Source organism: Diceros bicornis, chromosome 28, assembly GCF_020826845.1.
Source record: "Diceros bicornis minor isolate mBicDic1 chromosome 28, mDicBic1.mat.cur, whole genome shotgun sequence".
NCBI classification, from domain to species: Eukaryota; Metazoa; Chordata; class Mammalia; order Perissodactyla; family Rhinocerotidae; genus Diceros; species Diceros bicornis.
In genome coordinates this window covers 33,304,754-33,325,509 of record NC_080767.1, presented here as the reverse complement: position 1 = coordinate 33,325,509, position 20,756 = coordinate 33,304,754, and the positions used below count along the sequence as shown (strand labels likewise).

The window sequence follows — 20,756 nt, the reverse complement described above, 5'->3', positions numbered from 1 at the left end:
GTGGCAAAAATCACGGAGAAGGTCCGTAAGTGAATGACTCAAGTTTGGGAAACGTGGACCAAGTGATGCTCAGCGCCCCCTCCCCGATTCTGTGATACTCTCTTTTTCCCAGAAAAGCGTTTCTTTTTGTTTTTCCCTCTCCCTCTGCCCCATTCTCTGATCCAGGAGCGAGTGTCAGCAGCCGTTCTCTCTCTACACTTGGCACAAGGAGGTGGGGAAAGGGGCTGAACATCTTTGGGAACGACTCGCTTCTCCTCTCCACCAGGAGGGGCCTGGTTTTCAGGCTGAGTTGGACTCTTCTCCCTAGTTCATTATTCACATCAGTTTCCAGCAACAGTATAGAGACAAGGTCAATTTTCATAACAAACGAAGTATTTTTTAAAAAGTTATTAAATGTCTGTGTTATGATAAGGATGCAGACAGAGCAATTAGTCAACTTTTAAATCAAGCTTTTGATCATGTATTTATTTAGGTATATGTCACCTCACTGCAAAAAAAAGGTCTTGTGGCAACTTACAAAAATATATAAAATACAGTAGAATAAAAATAAAGAAATCAAGGTAAAAGCAAAAGCAGACAGATAGAATGAAGCCAGAGTCCAGTAGGAGACTCAGTATGACTGTTAAAAATTATCTCAAATTTCACTTTGAGCTTCCCAGCGGCCAAAGCAAAGAAGAAAACATGACTAGTTACAAGGTTCCTAACTACAGTTAGTTTGGGGCTTTGGTATAAAAACAGATCTGGTTCAAATCTTGACTCTACTACTTGTTAGATGCGTGACCCTGAGCAGTTTGCTTAACCTCTCAGAACTTGAGGTTCATCACCTGTAATGGGGAAAAATAACACTGACCTTGGGGGTTCCTGGGTGGATTAGTGATAATGTATGCAAAGGTGCCTTCTAGCTCTAGGAGGGTGCTGCTTAGGCCCTCGGCTGCCCTTTGTCCTCACTAAGCTGCAGGTCCTCAGTCGTAAGAGGGAGTTGACATCTGTCCCCCGTCAGTCCCTACCTTGCCCAAGTGCACAGCACGTAAGAGGCAGAGCCAGATTCCAACCCAGGACTCCCCAACTCCTATCCAGTGCTCCCCGACAGCCATCCACTTCTGTGACCTCCTGTCACCAGAGTGGTTTCCAAAGCTGTCACAGGGCAAAAGATGCTTTGGAACACGCGGGCTTTCAGGAGCCCTCAAATCATTCCTAGGAAAACCCCCAGGCCTCACCTTTAGGGCTGCCCCGAAGGCAGAGGCCCCTTCCTTTCCTGCCAGACAGAGCAGATTCACTGTAAGACCTGGAAATCTCTAGGGAGGCCTAAAGGCGGCAGGCAAAGCCCCTTCATGGGTCACGTCGTTCAGAAACACCAGAGACAGCGCCTGTGCCTTCTCTGCCGAGGTCAGGAGGACACGTCGGCCCTCCCCGTCCAGGCCCGTCCTGGTTTGAAGTACCTGTTGCCAATGTAACAAAGCCCAAGGCGGGTATAAACAAGCTGAGGGGGCTCAGATTTCCTTTAGCGCTCACAGGTTTGCACTCGTAGGCTGGCTCCAGTTCCCTCACAAAAACCCTTCCACTGACAGGACAAAATCCAATTGTCTTAGAATTTTCTTATTTCTATTAATTTACACTCAACTTTGTTTCAAATGTGACTGGAGGCAGTCACCCCTGGGCCTAGCATTCAAGGCTCTTGACAAGCTGACTCATTCGTGGGTCTTCTATGTGGATGTGGTTTGCGACCTGGCTACACTGGATAAAAGCAACAGCCACTGTTTCTGGAGCTGCCCCTGGAGGTGCACACAGCTGGCAAAGAACAGATCCTGAGTAGCCCTGAAACCCTGACTCTGGCACAGACTAAGCTGCTGTGTGACCTTGGGTAAGTCCCTTCACCTCAGTTTCCTCATCCGTAGAATGGGCACATCCAGGTAGCTACCTGCCACTGTTGGGAAGGTGCAAGGATATGCACGCGGCACGCGTAGCACACTCTTGATGGTCAACCACCACCGATGGCTATGTTACCTGATTCTGAAACTTGGCTCCCCGCTTAACTGTCCACGTGACAAGTGACTTAACTTCTCTGGGCCCCAGTTCGACTCTGTAAAATGAGGAAAATACCCTACCCACCACACCACCCATGTACAAGGGCATGAAAGCAGGAGCTTGGTGAATGTTTGGGGGCTGCAGCCAACACCATCTCCCCCAGAAAACCAATTTTCGTTGTCTAATTTTTCAAAAGCAGCCCATCCTAACTTTCCCTTTTCTGAGACTCGTGGAGAAAGAGGGGCCTGCACACTCCTCGCATGGTTGGGCTGTGATATCACGAAAGACACAGTCTTGTAAAACCCACACCCAGGGCCTGGGGAAACGCGGGGCCTCGCAGCCCCCTGAAGAGGCTGTAAGCGGAGCCCGCTGCCGCTGGCTGGGTGGGGGAGGCTGGATGTGTCCACCACCATGAGTCAAGCCTGGCTTGGCTGGGGTGTCATCATTCCCCTTTATTTCAGGGGTGAGTTACAGCTTGAACAGCACCTGATGACGCCTGAAAGAAATGTAGTCTGCATAAATGCGTTTCCTTACGCTCTCGGTGTGCAGCCGGGTGTTCAGATATACAGATATCCCAGGAGCTGGCATTGGGGGCAGGATGAGGGGAGTGTCCAGGGTTTGTATACGGATCAGCAAATACCCTTCAAAGGAGCTGCGATGGCTTGGGCACTGGTAGTCTACTGCCTTCCCAGGCAGAGCTGCCTCTCAGCTGGGAGAATAAAGGATACAGAGGAAGCCCTTCTGGAAGGACGCCAGCTGCGTCCTGTTCCCAGTGTGGCCCCGAGCCACCCTCTAACCCTTTCTGGGCCTATTTCTCCTTTGGTGAAACGTAGTTGGACTGGAGAACTTCTTTCCAGCTCTAAAAATACCATCCAAAGCAGATGAGGCCAGGCTGGAAGGTCCTGTCCTCTGGGCTGCCTGGGCCTGTGGCTCTGGGAAGCCATCAGCAGCACCAGGTGAGGTGGCCCACCTGTGCATCCTCAGCCCCAAGTCCCCGACTCGGGGCAGCCCTGGCACCCACCTCTCTGAAGCCAGGAACAGTCCGGTCCACAGACCACGCCCCTACACTCCTTGCCTCCCAGCTTCCACCCTCCGGCTCTTCTCTGCAACCAGAAGGTCCAGTGCTTCTCCTGGCCGCGACTGCTCAGATCTCAGCCTTCCCCAGCCCCCCAGGCTGCCGGGCCAGCCTCCCAAATGACCAGGTCGGGACCGACAAGGAAGAGGGAACCTGTTTCGTCCTAGCAGCACCCTGACCTTGGGCCGAGGGCCTCGCTCATAGCAGACCTGGAAGTATCCCTGAGTGTATATAGGTTGTGGGTTCAAAGGCCCAGAGAGAAAGCACGAGGTGGACCCCAGGCCCAAAGGCTCTGGGAGGGACCGGGGAGAGGTCCCGTGGCCTGGGTGCATGGCCAAAGCCAGCACTTCTGGGTGGAGAGTGAGCCTCAGGGCCTGGCCCAGCGCCCACCCTGGCAGAGCTGCTGCTGGCAGGCAGCTGCCTGTAGCCTTCTCAGCTGCTGCTGTGGAAACAAATGACGGCACTGATGAAGAATAAGAGAATATGAAAATGAGCACAGAGGGAGGGGGCCTTGGAACGGGGGCCAGTATTTTTTCTCAGGGTGTGGCTTCTTCTCAGTGGCTGGGTGACCGTGGAGGTTTGGAATGTGGTCCGACAGCAGGTGGGGTGGGGTGGGGGTGCTGGCCAAAGGCAAGGAGCACGGACATTAATCAAGTGGCCCAAAGCCAGGGGCCACCGACAGCTCAGCCAGAACGGGGGCCTGGCGTGGTGTGCAGAGCTGGGCCTGCACCCAACACTAGCACATTGGGCCTGAAAGCTTAGGGTTTTGAGTAGCCCCAGGAAGGGAGACAGAGTTGAGAGAACAAGAGAATCAAGGGGAGAGGGAAGGGGAGAGCCTGGTCAATCTCCTCATCTGCAAAACAGCATGGCCTGCCTGATCCTAACTGAGACTATTTGGGCAAGGGATGTCGTTTCTCTGAGCCTCAGTCTCCTCGTCTGTCGAATGGGCTTAACTATCTCTACCTCCAAGGGTGGTGGTGGGAGGATTAAGTGGGTTAGTGCACGTGAAGCTCTGGGCACAGTGCCCTGCAAGTGGAAGCGATTATCATTCCCTGGGTGCTGAGGAAGCTGTATCCTGGCAGCCACATGCCCAGCACCGAGCCCTGGGCCTGGCCCCCAATAAATATTTGCTGACAGAGTCCCTCCCGGGAGTCGCCATGAGGAGCCCCATGCCCACTGCCACTCCCCTCCTGCGAGCGCAGGTCCCGGCTCAGAGCACGAAGTGGAGGGTGTAGGTGAGCTGGTGGCCGTTGTCCCAGGCGTACAGCACGCGCTCCTTGGGGTTGTAGTCGATCTGGGTGGTGTAGGCGTGCTCGTTGAGGAAGGGCAGCTGCGGGCGGGCGTCGGTGCCCGTGTGGGTGTCGAAGGCGTAGGCCACCTGGCCCTCCCGCTGGTTGTAGGTGTCCACGGCGTACAGGATGCCGCACACCAGGAAGCAGTTCCCGTAGGAGTTCCGCCGCAGCCGCGTCTTCCACGTGGTCTCGCGGTGCACGGAGAGGTCGCCGGGGTCCAGGCGGCTCAGCACGATCACCTCGGGCTGGGCCTCGTCGCGGTCATCCACAGCGGGGTAGATGACCCACAGGCCGCTCTCGTCCACGGCGAAGTCGATGTCCGAGTGGCCGCGCCACTTCCAGGGCGTGGTGTCCTCGTACACCACGTCAGGCAGCAGCGCCCAGGACGCCACGAAGCGCTGCCGCAGGTCGTACTTGATGATGTTCTTGGTGAAGGCGCGGTTGTAGTAGAAGGCGCCCTGGTACACCACGTGGCCCGTGCCGATCCAGTTGTAGGGCAGCTTGTACATGTTACTCCAGCGGCCTGAGGGGCGAGGGCGGAGGGTCACGCCCGAGCCTCCCGGACAAACCCCAGCCCACCCCGGGGACCGGCGAGGCCAACCACAGCTCTCGAGTGGCCCAGCAAGCAGCAGACACTGAGTGTACTATGGACCTGGAGCAGGGCCCACCATCTTGTCACATCACAAAGGAGGTACTCTTATCATCCCCATTTACCAAGGTGGAAACAGGCTCAGAGGGTTCAAGGTCACCTAGTTATGGAAACGGCACAGCAAGGATTTAGACCCAGGCTGATGCCAGCCCCTGTGCTTTGTCTCAGGGCCTTTGCCCATGCTGTTCCTTCTGTCTGGACTGCCATTCCCCATCCTACCTGCCTAGGGAATGCCTCTTCATCTTTCAGAGCCCTAGGCCAACGTTACCTCCTCCAAGAAGCCTTCCCTGACCTCCCCAGTCTTGAGAGGAGCCAATCCTCTGGTCTCCCATAAGCCTTTGTCTTGGCACTTTTCATTGGCTTCCTCCACACCAGCCTGTGAGCTGCTGGAGGCAATGACCAGGTCAATTTTTTTTTTTGTGAGGAAGATCAGCCCTGAGCTAACATCCGTGCTAATCCTCCTCTTTTTGCTGAGGAAGACCAGGTCTGAGCTAACGTCTATTGCCAATCCTCCTCCTTTTTCTTACCCCCAAAGCCCCAGGAGATAGTTGTATGTCATAGTTGCACATACTTCTAGTTGCTGTATGTGGGACGCGGGCTCAGCATGGCCAGAGAAGCGGTGCGTCGGTGTGCACCTGGATCTGAACCCGGGCCGCCAGCAGCGGAGCGCGCACACTTAACCGCTAAGCCACGGTGCCGGCCCTGACCAGGTCAGTTTTGGCCCAGCAGTGGAAAGACTCTGGCTGTTCCAGGCCATACCCTGGGACACCACAGCTCTCAGGGTAAGTCCAAACTCTTTCTTCTGCCTCAGCCTACTCTCTCATCACACTCCCCCCATCTCCCTTCTATGCCACGGTGCTTCCTCTCATTGCCAGGCCTTTGCACACGCTGGGCCTTCTGCCTGGAACACCTTTCCCTCGTGCGTGGCTTACTCCTGCCCTTCTTCCTGGGATCACCTCCTCTGAGAAGTCTTCTCTGATCTCCAGTCTCGGTTCCTACAGCCCCCTGAGCTCTCCTTCTAATGCTATACTGAGCTCGTTTTTCTAAGCTTTTGCCTCCCACATCAGACTGTGTGTTTCTGGAGGCGGGTCATGTCGAAATGATCCCTTCCCCCAGCATGTCCCAGATCTGATAATCAAAATTCTGCCCTTCCCTGTGCTGAGAGCCCCATCCTGGCCCTTGCCCAGACCTGCAGCTCCTCAAAGGCCTGGGGGCATGCTCACCTGTAAACAGGCTGATAACCCCCACCTTGTGGAGTCGTAAGGTACCACGAGCTGATGCACACGGGTGATTAGCACAGAAAAGGACTCAACAAGTGGAAACCAAGCCTTATTCCCTCCGACAGTGAGTTACACTCACGAGGGCAGCACCATATCCATCTTGTTGGCTGCTGCAGTCAGCTCCTGGCAAGGTCCTGGCCAGCACACAGGGGTGCCCTCAGATTCCCCTCCTTGGGGTGGCTGACCATGTGGAGCTAGGCCTGGCTGGGGATGTCTAGACTGCAGGAAACCACAAGGCAAGGCGGGCCAAGTGTCCCTGGGGAACCCTCCCCAGGCTGCCCCCACCCTGCCCCCTTCCCATCTCCGGTGTCCCCAACCTTGCTTGAAGTTTTCCAGGTTGCGGAATTCCACCAGGTTGTTTCCATAGTAGTAGTTGGTGACATAGATCCTGTCATCCTTTGCGGCGGGGTCCTTCATCCAGGCTCCCTCGTGGCGTCCGTAGCTGTGGTGCCTCACAGGGGGGTCCACGGCCCGGAGGGTGCCCTCGCAGCTCCCCTCTCTGCCTGCAGGGAGGGAGGAGCGAAGCATTTGGTACGCAGACCCACAGGCCCCGAGCCAGAGCGATAACCCTGGGAACGTTCTCTGGGTCTAACTTAAATCCTTCCTGATGTTCTGTTTGCAGCTTTTTTTTTTTCTTTCCTCATAATCAAAGCAAAGTCTGATCATTATAGAAAACACAGAACATTCAGAAAAGGAGTATGGAAAAAGTAAAAATCATTCAAAATTCCATTTTCCAAAGAATTTTGAAGCATGCTGTATTTCCTTTTCTTCTTTGCATGTACAGTCATGCAGACATACTTTTAAAAACCATGATTCTTCTGAATATAGAGTTTTAGGTATCCTGTTTTTTCCCTCCACTGAGCAATTTCTCACATCATTAAGTGGCCTTTTAATGGTGTGATTTCAAGGTTCTGCCATGCCACCAGGCAGCTATGCCCTTGAATGGATTTGACTAGTCCCCCCGGTGCTAGGCCTTTACATTATTTCCAGTGTTCTGACATTAGAAATAGCCTGTGAGGAAACCAGTTAAGCCGCAGCTGTTTTCCACTTGCTGATTGATCCTTTAGGAACGATTCCTAGAAATGGAATGAATGCACGTGGATCAAAGTAGGGAATGGTTTTAAGGTTTGTTATCACAGGTAGCCAAGATCCTTCCAGAAGGATGGGCTCCATGACTTAATGAGGAAGATTTCTACTAAAAGACACAAGCCAAAACCACAAACAGACAGACAAACAGGGCCAAAGATCGGACAGAAGAAAGAAAGAAGTAAAAATAGTTGCTAGACTTGATGATGGGATTCTAGGTGACATTTTCAGAAGAATTTGTTGAAAACACTACCTGTTTGACTGTAAATGTCGTCAAACTTTCTGTAAAGGATCAGAGAGTAAATATTTTAGGCTTTTGAGACCACATACTTCTGTCCCAGATTCGTTTTTTCTTTTTACAACCCTTTAAAAATGTAAAAACCGTTCTTAGCTTGAGGGCTGTACAAAAACTGGCTGCAGGCTGGATCTGGCCCGCGGGCTATAGTTTGCTGACCACTGAGGCTTACTCACCTTGGCTGGGGACTTCTGGGCGTGAAGGTGGCTCGGTGGACATGGGGCTGGTGGTGGGAGTGGGGGTGGGGGTGGGGTCCGAGGCGGGGGTGCCAGGGGCCAGGTCCGCTCCCTCTGAGGCCCTGGGCCCAGCCTCGTCGTGCTCCGCCGAGTTGGGCTCTGGTGGCCTGCCCTCCACTCTGGGCGGCAGCTGTTCCAGCCAGGAAGTGCCCTTGAGGGCATTGTCTGCAGAGAGAAGACTGAGGCTCACATCCTAGCAGTACTTACTGCTGCCCAAGGTCCTCCCCAGGCCCCCAGGGCTCCCAGCTCTGGGAGGTAGGGAGGGCTTCGTGGTCAGCAGACTGGCTCCAAAGCGCCCAGCTGAGCGGCCTTGGCCAAGTCCCCTGTCTTAGTGGGCCTCAGCCTCCCCTCTGCGAACCGAGAGTCATGAGGCCACCCCGTCAGCCTATTGTGTTGATTAGAGGAAAATGTACATAAAACATGTGCCCAGATCCCGACAAATATGAGGTGCCAAAAATGAGACGCCTTCCCCTCCTAAGCGTCAAATACTTTGTACCAATTCTTTCATTTCCTAGATTCAGTTCCAGGAGGCAGAACCCCTTGCTCCCATTGGACAGACTTTCTCCTAGTCCACCCTCCTGGAGCCCACCCTCTAGTTTCTCTCACCCAAGATTTGCCACCTCAGGCCAGGAGGGGCGGGCACAGCCAGCTGGACCCAGGGCTCTGTCTCTCTCTGTCCCCTCACACTCACATCTCTTGGAATTCTTGGCACCCCCTCCCCCTCTTCTCCCATCCCTGCTGGCAGGGGCTTTGTTGACAGGACTTTTTCCCACATTCCTGTGGGACGTGGTTTGGGGCCATCTCTAGGCCATCCCTGACCCCCACACTTCTCTGGGCTGGCATGGATAGGGTCTGGGTGGGATCCGGGTAGGGAAAGCAGGAAGACTAAACACCACACAGCCGGGGGACAAAGACTCCTCAGCTCCAGAGACAGAGCCACGAAGGGGTCTAAGGCAGGCTCTGCAGCCCGCTGACCTGGTTTCCAGTCCCCTCTACCACCAACTCGCTGTGAACCTGGAGCCAGTTGCTTCACCTCTCTGAACTTGTTTCCTCACCCGGATCAAGGGTGACAGCGTGTGTGAAAGTACTCAGAAAACAGCGATGCCAGGGACAAAGGCACGGTGCTCTTGTTACTGTGACGGTGGTCCCCGGGGGATGCCCTGAGACCCCTCGACTGAGGGCTGTTACCCGACCTCTTCCTTTCCTCTCCCGGCTGGGCTTCCTCTTTGCACAGGGGTTCCCCAGGCCCTGCCGTGAGGCAGCCCCAGGAGTCTGGGTCCCTGTGGGGTGGGGGCAGACGCTCTGGTCGGAGAGCCTCAAAAACGCCTGGCCTGGGCAGCCTGCCAGGGCAGGGGGCTTGTTCCCACGGGCCTTGCTGGCAGAGGCAGATGCCCGCAGCTGTTCTTGGGCAGTGCCCTGGCCAGGGGTCAGAGGGTTTGTGCAGAAGCCAGGCTAAGCTGGCAGGGATCAGGGCCAGCAGCTGGCACCAAGGCCTGGGGGAAAAGGCCCCTGAGCCCTGAGAGACCAAGAAACTAAGGGGCTCTTGAGGAAGACTGGTCTCTCACAGTTCCACTTCCCGGCCCCCTTGGACACAGGCCGGGCAGAGGGGTCTCACCGGAGGAGGCGATCAGCAGGACCCAGAAGGGGGAGCAGGCTTGGGACACCTCTCCGGGACATCAGAGGGGTGCAGACATCTGGGGAGGGTCTCAGAGGAGGAATCAGGAGCCACACCAGTGGGGATGGCTCAGAAATTTGGGTACTCTTGGAACTTTTGTCTCTTGCTCTCAGTTAATTACTTGTGGCCCTTCACTCTGATCTGGCAGGGAGCTGCAGGGAAAACACAGGAGTCTGCGGGCTCTTCTGCGGGGAGATAAGAAGTGGGAGGTGCTGGAGAGGCCACCCATTCCAAGGCCAGTCTGGAAACGAGAGGTGCCCCAAAGGCTGCATGTCACTTCCCAGAACCTTGGCCGGGCTTCGGCCCCTGCGTTCTCCACCCACCTCCCTCCCCAACCCCTGGGGCAGCTGCCTGGTCATGGGTATGTTTTTTCCCTGTGAAAAAAGACTGTGAGCTCTGTGTTAGGCAGAATCTCTGGGAGATACAGCAAGTGCATAGTGGACCTTCAGCATATCTTTGAATGAAGAAGGGAAAGTCCAGTGAGGGCGGCGACAGTCATAAATACTGGAAAGGAACTGAGTGGCCCTTTGTGTTGGTTATGTCATTGCATCCCCAGCAAGCCCATGAGGGGGTATTAGCCCATTGAGTGGATGTGCAAAGAGCACTAACAGGTGATCAGTGGAGCTGAAGTCTGGGGCAGTCTGACTGTAGAGAAAACCCTGGATCTCTGCAGGGGGTCCTTGGGGTATGGCCATCCATCAGCAAGCCCCCACTTCCCAAGGTTCCAATCCCCCTCCAACTCACCAGCCATGGCCTCTGTCGCCTCCTTCCTGCCCGCCTTGTAGTAGGTGATGCCTCTGACCACAGCCTGCTGCTGGGCCAGGGCCCGGGGCTTGCCTGTGGGCTGGGGGAATCTGCTCTTGCCGCCTTCCTTCCTCAGCCTCTCCGCCTTCAGCAGCTTCTCCTTAGGAGGTTTTGGGAGGCCCCTGTCTACAAAGCTCTTCTGCACGCTGCCATATTTGTGGGTGTCTTTGCCTTTCCCTCCAGCTGTGTCCTGGGAGACAAGGGAAGTCTCAGACTTGGGGGATAGTAGAAGGGCTATTACAGGGGGTCATGGAGGCTCAGCATGCGGGGGCTGGGGATGGTCATGTTGCTCCAGGCCTGACAGCCCAGGTGCTCATGAAGTCACCACTTTCCTCCCATAGTGGCTACCTCCATGGCTGGGGTGTGCCTCAGTTTCTCCACTCAGCTCTCTAGCTCCCCTGCAGGCTTGAAGCCCAGCCTGATAGTGTAGATTGCTGTCCCATTTCCCAACTTCTGTGCACTCCCCCCGGGGGGTGGACTATAGTGGTCAGCTCCCCTGGGAGGTAGCCGATCACGAGGTCAGCTTCCCATTCCTGTCTCTTTCACTCATTGGTCTCGTGTATGGGCAGGGGAGAGGTTCTCAGGCCCCTAGGCAGGGTGACCAACTGATCCCAGGGTGCCAGAACTTTCCGAGTTTCAGCACTGAAAATTCCACATCCTGGGAAACCACTCAGTCCGGGGCAAACTGGGACGGTTGGTCACCCTACCCCCGGGGCATGCAGTTCCTAACATTTTGTGAATTTTGCTATTTTACTTCCTTTTAAATGCCTCTCATGCTGGCTTGGCACAAGAACATAGGGCCTGTGACATTATCCATTGTTAGGCAGAATCTTTAGGAGATACAGCAAGTACAGTATCTAGACATTCTGTGCTGTTGCCAAAACAGGATTCATTCGCGCCTGTGGAACTGGCACGGAATGAGCAGGAAGCCAGCAATGGGCCAAGGCACCAGGCTTCCTCCACGTTTTATCGGCATCTAGACGGTTCCAGCTGCAGACACAAATGGCCCCATCATCACCATGGCAGCACAGGAGGCCAAGAGGTGGAGAGGAAGAGTCTGGGCTTGGCAGTGACGCAGACCTGGGTTCCAGTCCGAGCGCAGCCACCCTCCCCACTGTGACCTCCCTTCTCGTTTCCTCATCTGCCAAATGGATAGTGACCATCCCTCCTCACAGGTGGTTATGGGATGAGCTGAGACAATGTCTGTTGAGGAAGTCAAGTTGAGAGCAGGGATTCCACAATGTCACCTCCCTCTCTCTGCTCACCGAAAACAACACCGCTGTGGAGAGTGGCGTGGGCTGTGTCCTGCAGGCGGTGACTGGCTGAAGGGGCACGAATGGGGTGAAATCTAATCTGTACTTCATTTGCCAAGCCACACACTCTGGTGTGTGTCTATCATAGGAAGGAGCCTTTGTACAATCTGTCCACCCAAGGGGGCTCTTCTTTCTAATTTATCTGCCCAGAGGGAGAGACTTTCTGTAATCTGTCTGCCTAGAAGAGGGCCTTTTTCAAATGTGTACAGAGGTGTGTTATATGCTGTGGGTGGCTCTGCCTGGTGACAAAACTCAGTGGCCCTGCTCACTCTGTGCTTGGAGTTTGACCGTGGAATGTTGGGGCTTGCTGCAGGAATTCTCCACCCCGGGTTGGGTTGGACGAAGTGGCATTAGTCTGTAGGGGTCCCCGCGGCATCGCCCACCTGCCCCTGAGCAGGCCGGCCCCCGCCAGTGGCCCAGCCATAGCAAGAGAGGATAGAAGATGTTTTGCTGCCCCCGACCTGGTCTCGCAGGGCCAGGCCAGGAGGGTCATCTCTACAACCTTGTCCCCACTAGTTTGGAAACAGGAATGAGAATACTGCCATATGTCCAGCTCAGGGAACAGACCCCTCGTCCGCCCCCAGCTCACAGCACAGCAGGCACCCAACCCCCACCCTGCCAGGGACTCTCTGCTGTGCCAGCCCTCAGCCCTGTCCTACAGCCCCAAACTCCCATTCACCTGGCCCTCAGGGCTGAAGTCCTGGCACACTGTGCTCCCAAGCCCACTCACCTTCTGGCCCCACAATCAGAGCCATGGCCTCACCTGAGCCTTGCTAGCAGGGCCAGTGGCCGGGGCGGCGACAGGGGCTGAGGCTGCGTCCTTCTGCAGCAGCTGGAGGCCCAGGCTGGAGAGCTCCTTCTTGATGCTCATCATGATGGCCGAGTGGTTCTCGTAGTGCTTCAGCTGCTCGCTGACGTGGCGCATGCTCTCCCTCACCACCTCGTTCTCCCGGCTCAGGTTGGCTTTGATGCTCTGTGGGGGTGGGACCCGAGGTCTCTAGCCTCCTCTGACTGCCGCCCCCCCCGGCCTGCGGGGGACACCCCAGCTTCTGCCAACAGGCTTTGCTGCCCAGTCTCCTAAGCAGGGCCCAGGGGTAGGGGTGGGGGCGGCACCACCGAGCATGGGTGGAAATAAAGCACGCTGCTAAGAAATCCTATTAAATTTTCATTTAAAAAGTGAATGAATGAAAAAATAGATAATATGTCCAAAGTACTAAATTAAAAAGGTATAAATGGGTATAAAAATGTCTCCCTCCCACCTTTGTTTCTCAGTGCCAACAACTGTTAGGGTTTCTATTTTTTTTTTTTTTAACACTTTGCTTTTTCACATGAGCCTACTTTGGGAACTCTTCCGTCTCTGTGTATATAGCACTCCCCATTCCGTTTACTGGCTACACGGTAGGCCACTGGATGCCCGGGCCATAAGGTATTCAGCCAGTCCCTATGGATCCACCATTTAAGTTGCTACCAATCTTTTGCTACTTTAAAATTACCTTTTAATTTCACAAGTAATACACAAACACATAAATAATTTCTTTTTATAAAATACTCAAACAATGCAGCTCTCTGGGGTTTTGCTGTGGGTGAGTCTGATCCCTCTCAGTCTCCCAGTCTCCGACTTCTCTTCCTGCGGTGTTGGCTCCTCGCGCAGCACCGAGCCCGGCCTTTACTCCCGGTCTTGTTCTCCTGCCCTGCCTGTCTCTTCCTTGCTGGGGCCCTGCCTGGCTTTAGCACCCCCGGTTACCCCACCATCCCCCTATCTACCCTTGGTTCTGAATCCTGCTGGGAACAGATGGACTGCTCAGAACCACCATCCTCTCTGTGGATCCTCTGTCCCAGGGATCCCCACGCTGGGCTGTTGCCCTGGATAGCCTCAGCCACTGGGCAGGACTCAGGAAACTAGGTATCAGCCTCAGGTCCCCAAAGCCCCAGCAGGTCTGGGGTGTGTGTGGAATTCCTTTAACTAAGTCTACTTCTCAGCTGAAGCAGGAGAGACTAGAGTCAGATGCAGGAAGCACCTCTTTCCCGTGGAGCCCTGGTGCATCGGAATTATGAGTTCAGAATTTCCCTGATAGAAATTTTTACAGAGGAGAAGATAACCTAAGAGTGATTCATGTCCATTCAGCCCTGGGTATAAACAGATTCGGGGACCAAGAGGCAGCAAGGCAGGAATCGGACAGAGCTGGGTTCAAATCCTTGCCCTCTATTTCCTGGCTGGGTAAACTCGAGCTAGTGAATTCACCTCTCTGAGCCTCAGTTTCTCTGCCTGTAAAATGAAGATCTTTATCATAATCACAACTAAACGTGAGAGTTAGTGTGGGGACCAGAAAGACTAGGGAACGAGACAGTGCCTTCTAAACTAGATCACAGGGAAGACGGAAGTCAAACCGTATAAGGCAGGTTTCTCAACCTCAGCACTACTGACATTTCTCAGATGGCTGTGTGTTGTGGGGCTGTCCTGTGCATTGTAGGATGTGTAGCCGTATCCCCAGCCTCTACCCACAAGAAGCCAATAGCATCCACCGCCCCCTCCCCCAAGTTGTGACAACCAAAAATGTCTCCAGATATTGCCAACTGTCCCCTGGGGAGCAAAACTGCCCCTGGTTGAGAACCACTGGTGTAAGGGAAGAGAGCAGAGGGAAGCTGGGACCCCACATTGCTGCCTGACCCCCTGGGATGTTTTTCCCTTGGGCAGAGGGAGCCAGCTCCCCCCGAGTGGGGCTGGTCGCTCCACCTCCTCCCAGGGTTAGCAAAAAGCTTTTTTGTTTTTTTCATAGTTATCACTTAGCAAACAGAAGCAAAGCACAGATAATGCAAAACAGAAGACAATTAAAAAATCATTCCTTTGTTGCTGCAGAAATCATTTCTGATTTGTTCCAGGCCCAGCAGACGTACCCTCCAGATCGTCTGCCTCATAGTTACATGAAGTGAGTTAAGATTTCCTGAGATGACAAGAGGAAGGCTCAAAGGAGGACAACTGTGGAGCTGGCAATAGGAAAGCCCGGCGTGGACCAGGTGCAGAGGAAATACTGGTGCACAGTGGAAACTCAACAACTGTTACCTTTCTCCCATGCTGGCATGGGCCTGGCACACAGAAGATGCTCACCAAATGCTTTCTGAACAATTAAAGCCACTGTGACCCCAACTTTGGGGATACTAAGGGGTTAATCTCCCACCCTGGGGCACAGGATGGCCAGGTGCCCCCTCTCTCTGGAAAGGAAGCTGAGAAAGGAAGCCCCCACGCCCGCTCCTGGCAGCTGCATGTCTGCAGGCTCCCAGCAGCCCAGCGGGGGCCGGATGCAGGAAACAGGCGGAGGCCAGGCTGTGCCAGCAGAGATGCAAACCTTGAACCTGCAGCCTGGACCCCCACGCTTGCCCAACTCTGTCCCTATCTTCAGGGGGCAGTCCCGGCTGCCTGCCTAGCTCTCCAGCACATTTGCCTTGACCAGGAGAAGATGCTCAGCCCCTCTGCCTCCACTGCAGGGGGTACTGGGCCAGCCACGCTGCCTCAGGCCTGGCCCCAGGGGGCTTGGCCAGCCAGCCCTGCACCACCCTAGAGGGGCACCCCTCACGTGATATTTATGTGAATGGTGGCCCTGGAGTTGCACAACGTGTGCGTCCTGGTCTTGGTGAACTGAGGGTTCCAGCCCCCTCTACACCCCTTTCATACAACCAGCAAGTGCCTCAGTTTCTCCACGCAGCCTTCCAGCTTCCTGCAGACCCTTAAGCCCCATTCAGACCTCTTCCCCAAAATCTGAACATGTGGCTTGCATTGCCCTCTCTCAGCTCCCTGCTAGAGTCCCGCTTTCAACGGCCACCAGGGTCCAGACAGCATTGCCCGGGCCCCTTCGGACACTGCCCTTGGCCCCCGGCACTGTACCAGCCTGGCCTCTGGCTTGAGCCCCGCCCTCACCTCTTCCAGCGTGTTCATCTGGGAGGCCACCTTGTGGACGTAGGCGTGCACTTTCATCAGGTCCATGCTGTACAAGGCGCCCTCCAGGAGATCCACCATGGACTGTAGCTGCCAGGGAAGGCGGACGGTCAGGGAAAGGGCAGAGCACAGGGCAAGGCACGAAGGGTGTAAGAGGAGCCCCACCACGGGACCCCAGAACCCCAGGGCCTCAGAGCAGCCTGTTTGGGCCCTCAGCGCCCACTAGACCCAGCCTGCTAATAATCACAAGGAAAGTGACAGACTCCATCTCTTGCACTTACCATGTGGCAGGCCCTGTGCCACGGCCTTGCACGAGCCATTCCACTTAACCCTCACAACAATCCAGGCAGTGGACACGGAAGGAGTTCCATCCCCATCCCCTGGGATCCCTCCTCCTGTCTCTCGTGCCCATTCTGGCTTCCACGTGCCTCCCTTTTAACAGCCTGCACCTGAGACTCTCTTCCAAAAGCCGCTTTGTCCCCCAAAGTGCCTGGGAGTGTAGGTCCCCCTGGTGCAGCCCTTCGGCAATGCCTGACTGGGGTGGGCATCTGTAAGCCCAGCTCTCTAGCCCCAGTGGGGATAACTGAGCTGTTATTCCACACCAGCATCCCCCTGAGGCTGGCACTCAGCCTGAGACCACACCCCTGCTGGACTTCCTTCCCTTCCCGCCTCTCGCCTCTCCCCTTTGGTACGTTTCTCCTGGGAGCGCTTTCATAAGAAATCGCCTGCACATGAGTCACTCGCCTCAGGGTCTGCTTCCAGGGCCCCAACGGAAGACAAGGTCTGGACAACTGTCATCTTCCTCTTACAGACTGGGAAGCTGCAGCTCAGAGAGGTGAAGTGACTTGCCCAAGGCCACCCAGCTGTTAAATCGTGGAGCCAGGAGCAGAACCCACATTGGTATAAACTAAAACCTCTTCCCTATCATGCTTGACTGCTCCTTCTTGTGTTCAGATGGGGAAACTGAGGCCAAGAGACGGGGAGGAGCTTGCACAACAGGTCAGTGGCAGATGCCCAGCCCTGGGCTCTTCCCTGCAGCCACCCCTCCCCTTCTCCTGTCTGTCACACCTCATCAGGATATGACACTGTCCTCCAGATGGCCAAGATGCCGGCAAGAGTGTCAGGGAAAGCTTGGCACAAGGGGCCGGTTGGGAAATCAGCTTCCCCTGGCTTCTCGGGAAGGGCAGGTCCTCCGCCCACCCGCCTGGTGGCCCCAGTCCGAGCCCGGCGGCACTTCTCAGAGCCTGAGCAGGCCAGCGCTCCCATCTGGCCCTGGCCAGCTGCTTCCAAAACAGTTCTACTCCCACTGTCGCAGGGTGTTCAAGTTGTCTGAAGCCAGAGGGCTTTTCTCTGAGTAGACTCTGATCTCCAAAACAAAAAAGGGAGGGGAGGGCTCTGATGGAAGCAGGGGTAGGACCTCGAGTCTTGCCTGCTCCCCTACAACCTCGCTTAGGCCCTGAGGGGTTGCACGGTACCCCTAGGGCGCTGTGGAGCACAGTTTGAGAACCATGCACAAACTCGTCCGTGCTGCAGCTTCCTTCTCTGTGAAACGAGGCAACAGGCAGCTGGTGGGGGCAGCCACGTCTGGACAGGGCTCAGCACAGAGCGGGCACGCAGCAAGGACTGCACGACTATCGGCAATAACGACAGCTATTCCAGGGGACTAAACTGGAACCTCCCAGCTTCACTCTGCTGCCTTTATGGTCACCAAAACTGCGTTCCCAAAGCACAGCTGTGACTGGGTCTCTCTCCTGCTAATAACTGGACATGGCTCCCCACTTCCCCTGCGTGCCTTCTCATCCCCCGAGCCTGGCATTCGAGCCCTCCCTGATCTGCCCCTGCCACCACTGTAAGCCTCAGCAAATGTTTAGTCTGGGCCAGACACTAAGGACAGTGACGAGCAAGACAGACACACGCCTGCATGGTCCCTCACAGGCTGTCAAGGAACGCAGTCATACACAGGTGCCCAGAGCAGAGAACAGACGGTAACACACAGGAGCCCAGATCATTCACGACGGGGCCCTGACCTTGTCTGGGAGTGGATGAGGATTAGGAAAGTCTGCCAGGAGGAAGTTTTATATGAGCTGAGCTCTGAAGGAGCAGCACCAATCAGGCAAAGATGACAGAAGGAAATTCCAGGCAAAGTGAACAGCTTGTGCAAAGAGCTGGGGGTAAGAAGGAACATAGTGTGTTCGAGCCACACTACTCAAAGTGTGGTCTGCAGACCAGTACCGATCCACACTGCTCGTTACTAGTCTGTGATAAAATAATCACAAAAAGTGAGAGTATGCTTTTATACATTTTTAGAGCCATTTGACAGGGCAATTTTATATCTGGGGACTCTGATAATAAAAGACTGGACTTTTATTTTGCATTTCTGTTTTTGTTTCGTTTTTCTAATCATTCATTTTTATAGTATTTTATGACAGTATTGTTTCTTGACAGATTTTTTAAAAACTGGTCTTTCATCACAGTTTGAGAAGCATTGTATTAGAGGAATTGACAGGCAGCTAGCAGGGCTGGAACAGAGAGAGGGCAGGGAGGCATCCTGTGCCACGCCCACTCCACGTGTTCTCACCCAGAATGCCCTCATTCTGCTCTTCCTGAGGGACTCCTACACATCCCTCAAAGCCCAGTTCTAATGTCATCTCTTCCTCTGGGTTCCCACAGGCCCTGGGACATCCCTCAGCTCTTAGGATGTCAATGAGGCAGACTATCTTCTCTTCCCCCTTCAACCCCCCCCCGCCGGGTCAATCCTACCACCACCCCACTCCAGTCCTATAATGCTGAGTGAAAACCCTCATGGCTGCTGTGCACCAAAAAAAGCTTAAGGGACAATGGGCTCCCGGCTGAGAGAACTGCCTAGTGACCCCTCCAGTGGGCAAGGGGACACAGCAGAGAATTCCTGGGTTCAAGTCTTAGTGGTGCCAATTTCTTGCTGTGTGATCTTAGGCAAGTCACAATCCCCCAGAAGTAAAGCTAGGATGATAAGTTCCCTCTCCAAAGGCTTGTGGCAAAGATTCAGCTAGCCAGTGTTTATGAAAAGGTTTTGTGTAGGCTGATGTCAAGTATGCTTACAATTGAGTTACTGAGAAGTGGACTGAAGCAGAAGTTGCTTTGTCCCTGTAACCGAAGCCTGGCCTACGGCCTCAGTGCCTGGAGTCTGCAGGGCCCGAGGGAGGCCACAGAGGGACAGTGTGGTCCAGGGACTGCCGAGGGTCAGGAGGCCACTTGGCCTAAAATTCAACCCCCCCCAACTTCGGGAGTTTTGGTTTCCATTTAGTTGTTACAAAAATAAAACTAAAGTTAAATTTAAAGAAAACATTTTTAGCTAAACGTCGTGAGACAATTCTTGATGAGTCTCTTGCTTTTCTGAGTGTCTCGCGTGCAGAGGCGGTGACTGTCCAGGCCATCTTGTTGTATGTGAACAGCCTTGGACCAGAGACAGCATTTCCCCCAGGAGCAAGAAAGGCATGCTCAGTGTCCATTATAAAGAGTGGGCATGCTCGGTGTCCATTATAAAAGATTTGGATTCTCCAAGTTAGGGCTCCTCTGTTGAAAAACACCCCAGTGTGTGTGCAGGTGTTATCCACCCTCACTACATCACCCTGTGGGAACTGGAGCTGGGAGACCAGTGCAAGGAAGTGCAGACACTCTGGCCGCCGTGAGTACTTGAGTCCTTCGTCTCTGGCTTGCGTCTTCCGCCAGCATCCAGAAGCCGGCAGGCTAGCTTGTTAGCTTACAAGTAGGGTAACATCTCAGTTGACTTCACAGTTCTTGATACCAGAAAGGCAAAAGAGACACTCAGATGTTTGGAAGAAATTATAAAAGAAAAAGATACTCTCAAAAGACACCAAATAATCTGGTCCTTTACAAAAAGGAAGACACGAGAGCAAGGTGGTTTAGAACACATGCTTTGGACACAGCAGGACCTGGGTTCAAATCCCAGCACCCCCAGGCCCACCAAGCACCAAGCAGAGCACGGTCTGAATGGCAGAAAGGTGCCTGGCTGGCCGTGGGGACTGAAATGGCACATGCCTATCTGAGCCATGGGTCCCGGCGGTGGGCCCTGGCATAGGGCTGTGACCCCAGAGATGGTGCTTCTTTCTAATCTGCCTATGGGGGAGGGTAGGCACAAAAGTCACATAAAAGTATGGTACAGGCTTGAGGCTACAAATCATTAAGTGAGAGCTTGGGCCAGTTACCTAACTTCTCCAAAATCAGTTTTCTTGCCTATAAAATGAGGACAAAGATCCCATATTTCACAGAATGGTTTAAGAATTTACAGAAATAACATGTAAAAAGAGCTTAGCACAACATCTGGCATGCAGGTGGTACTTGCATATCGGAAATGTTATTATTAACATTAAAAGCAATACAAGCCAAAGAACTTAAAATTTAAAATACTCTATAGAGGTGCTGAGAGATGAACTGGTTTGGGTAAGATGCCGGACACTGGAATAGATAAGGGGCCATATTCAGGTAAACTAGCCAGAGAATGCTGCCTCCACCACTTACTGGTGTAATGGTCTGGGGCAAGAAGTGGCTTCCCCTCAGGGAGCCTCTGTTTCCTCATCTGTGAAATGGGAGGATAAGAGCGCCTGCCTTAGCGTGTGTGGACTCTTCACGGGAAGGACGGCCTGGCCCAGCCCATGCTGGATACCCACCCAGGAGGTGTTCCCATCCCCACTCTCACTCCAGGAGCCTACCTTGAGGAGCTCGGGTGCCTGTTTCTTGAGTTTCTCCATCTTCCACTCGTTCTCGCAGGGGTTGAGCGAGGAGGGCGGCGCGGTGCAGGAGCAGCGGCAGTCGGTCCCCGAGCTCACCGTCTCCACGGTGTAGAAGTCCTCCACCCGCGCGCGCCCGCTGCGCACCCGGCCGCACGCGTCCTTGCTCAGCGGCCGCATGATACACTTGCAGCGGCAGTCGGAGCCCTCCGAGGTCATCCGCACCTGGTCCATGTCGCCGAACACCTGCGAGAGGGGCTCCGATGAGCCCACGGCCAGTGCTGGTGGAGGGCCGGGGGCGGGGAGGGGGGGCAGAATCCAGGAGCAGAATCCAGCCCCCCAGCCTTTAGGCGGTGGCGGTTAGAGGT

The 20,756-nt window shown here is 54.5% G+C and overlaps 1 protein-coding gene across 2 annotated transcripts in view; it reads right to left on the bottom strand.

Moving 5' to 3' along the window:
• Window positions 1–443: 443 nt before the first annotated feature.
• The window catches only part of OLFML2A (olfactomedin like 2A), a 28,576-nt gene continuing 8,263 nt past the window's right edge, over window positions 444–20,756 (bottom strand). For both annotated transcript variants that reach the window (XM_058524016.1, XM_058524017.1), the window contains exons 2-8: window positions 20,371–20,634; window positions 15,644–15,751; window positions 12,494–12,703; window positions 10,358–10,607; window positions 7,879–8,103; window positions 6,639–6,824; window positions 444–4,915 (exon numbers count right to left, since the gene is read on the bottom strand). In XM_058524016.1, coding sequence (XP_058379999.1) covers window positions 4,311–4,915; window positions 6,639–6,824; window positions 7,879–8,103; window positions 10,358–10,607; window positions 12,494–12,703; window positions 15,644–15,751; window positions 20,371–20,634 — 1,848 coding nt within the window. In that variant the 3' untranslated portion in view covers window positions 444–4,310. The remainder of the gene's footprint in view (window positions 4,916–6,638; window positions 6,825–7,878; window positions 8,104–10,357; window positions 10,608–12,493; window positions 12,704–15,643; window positions 15,752–20,370; window positions 20,635–20,756) is intronic.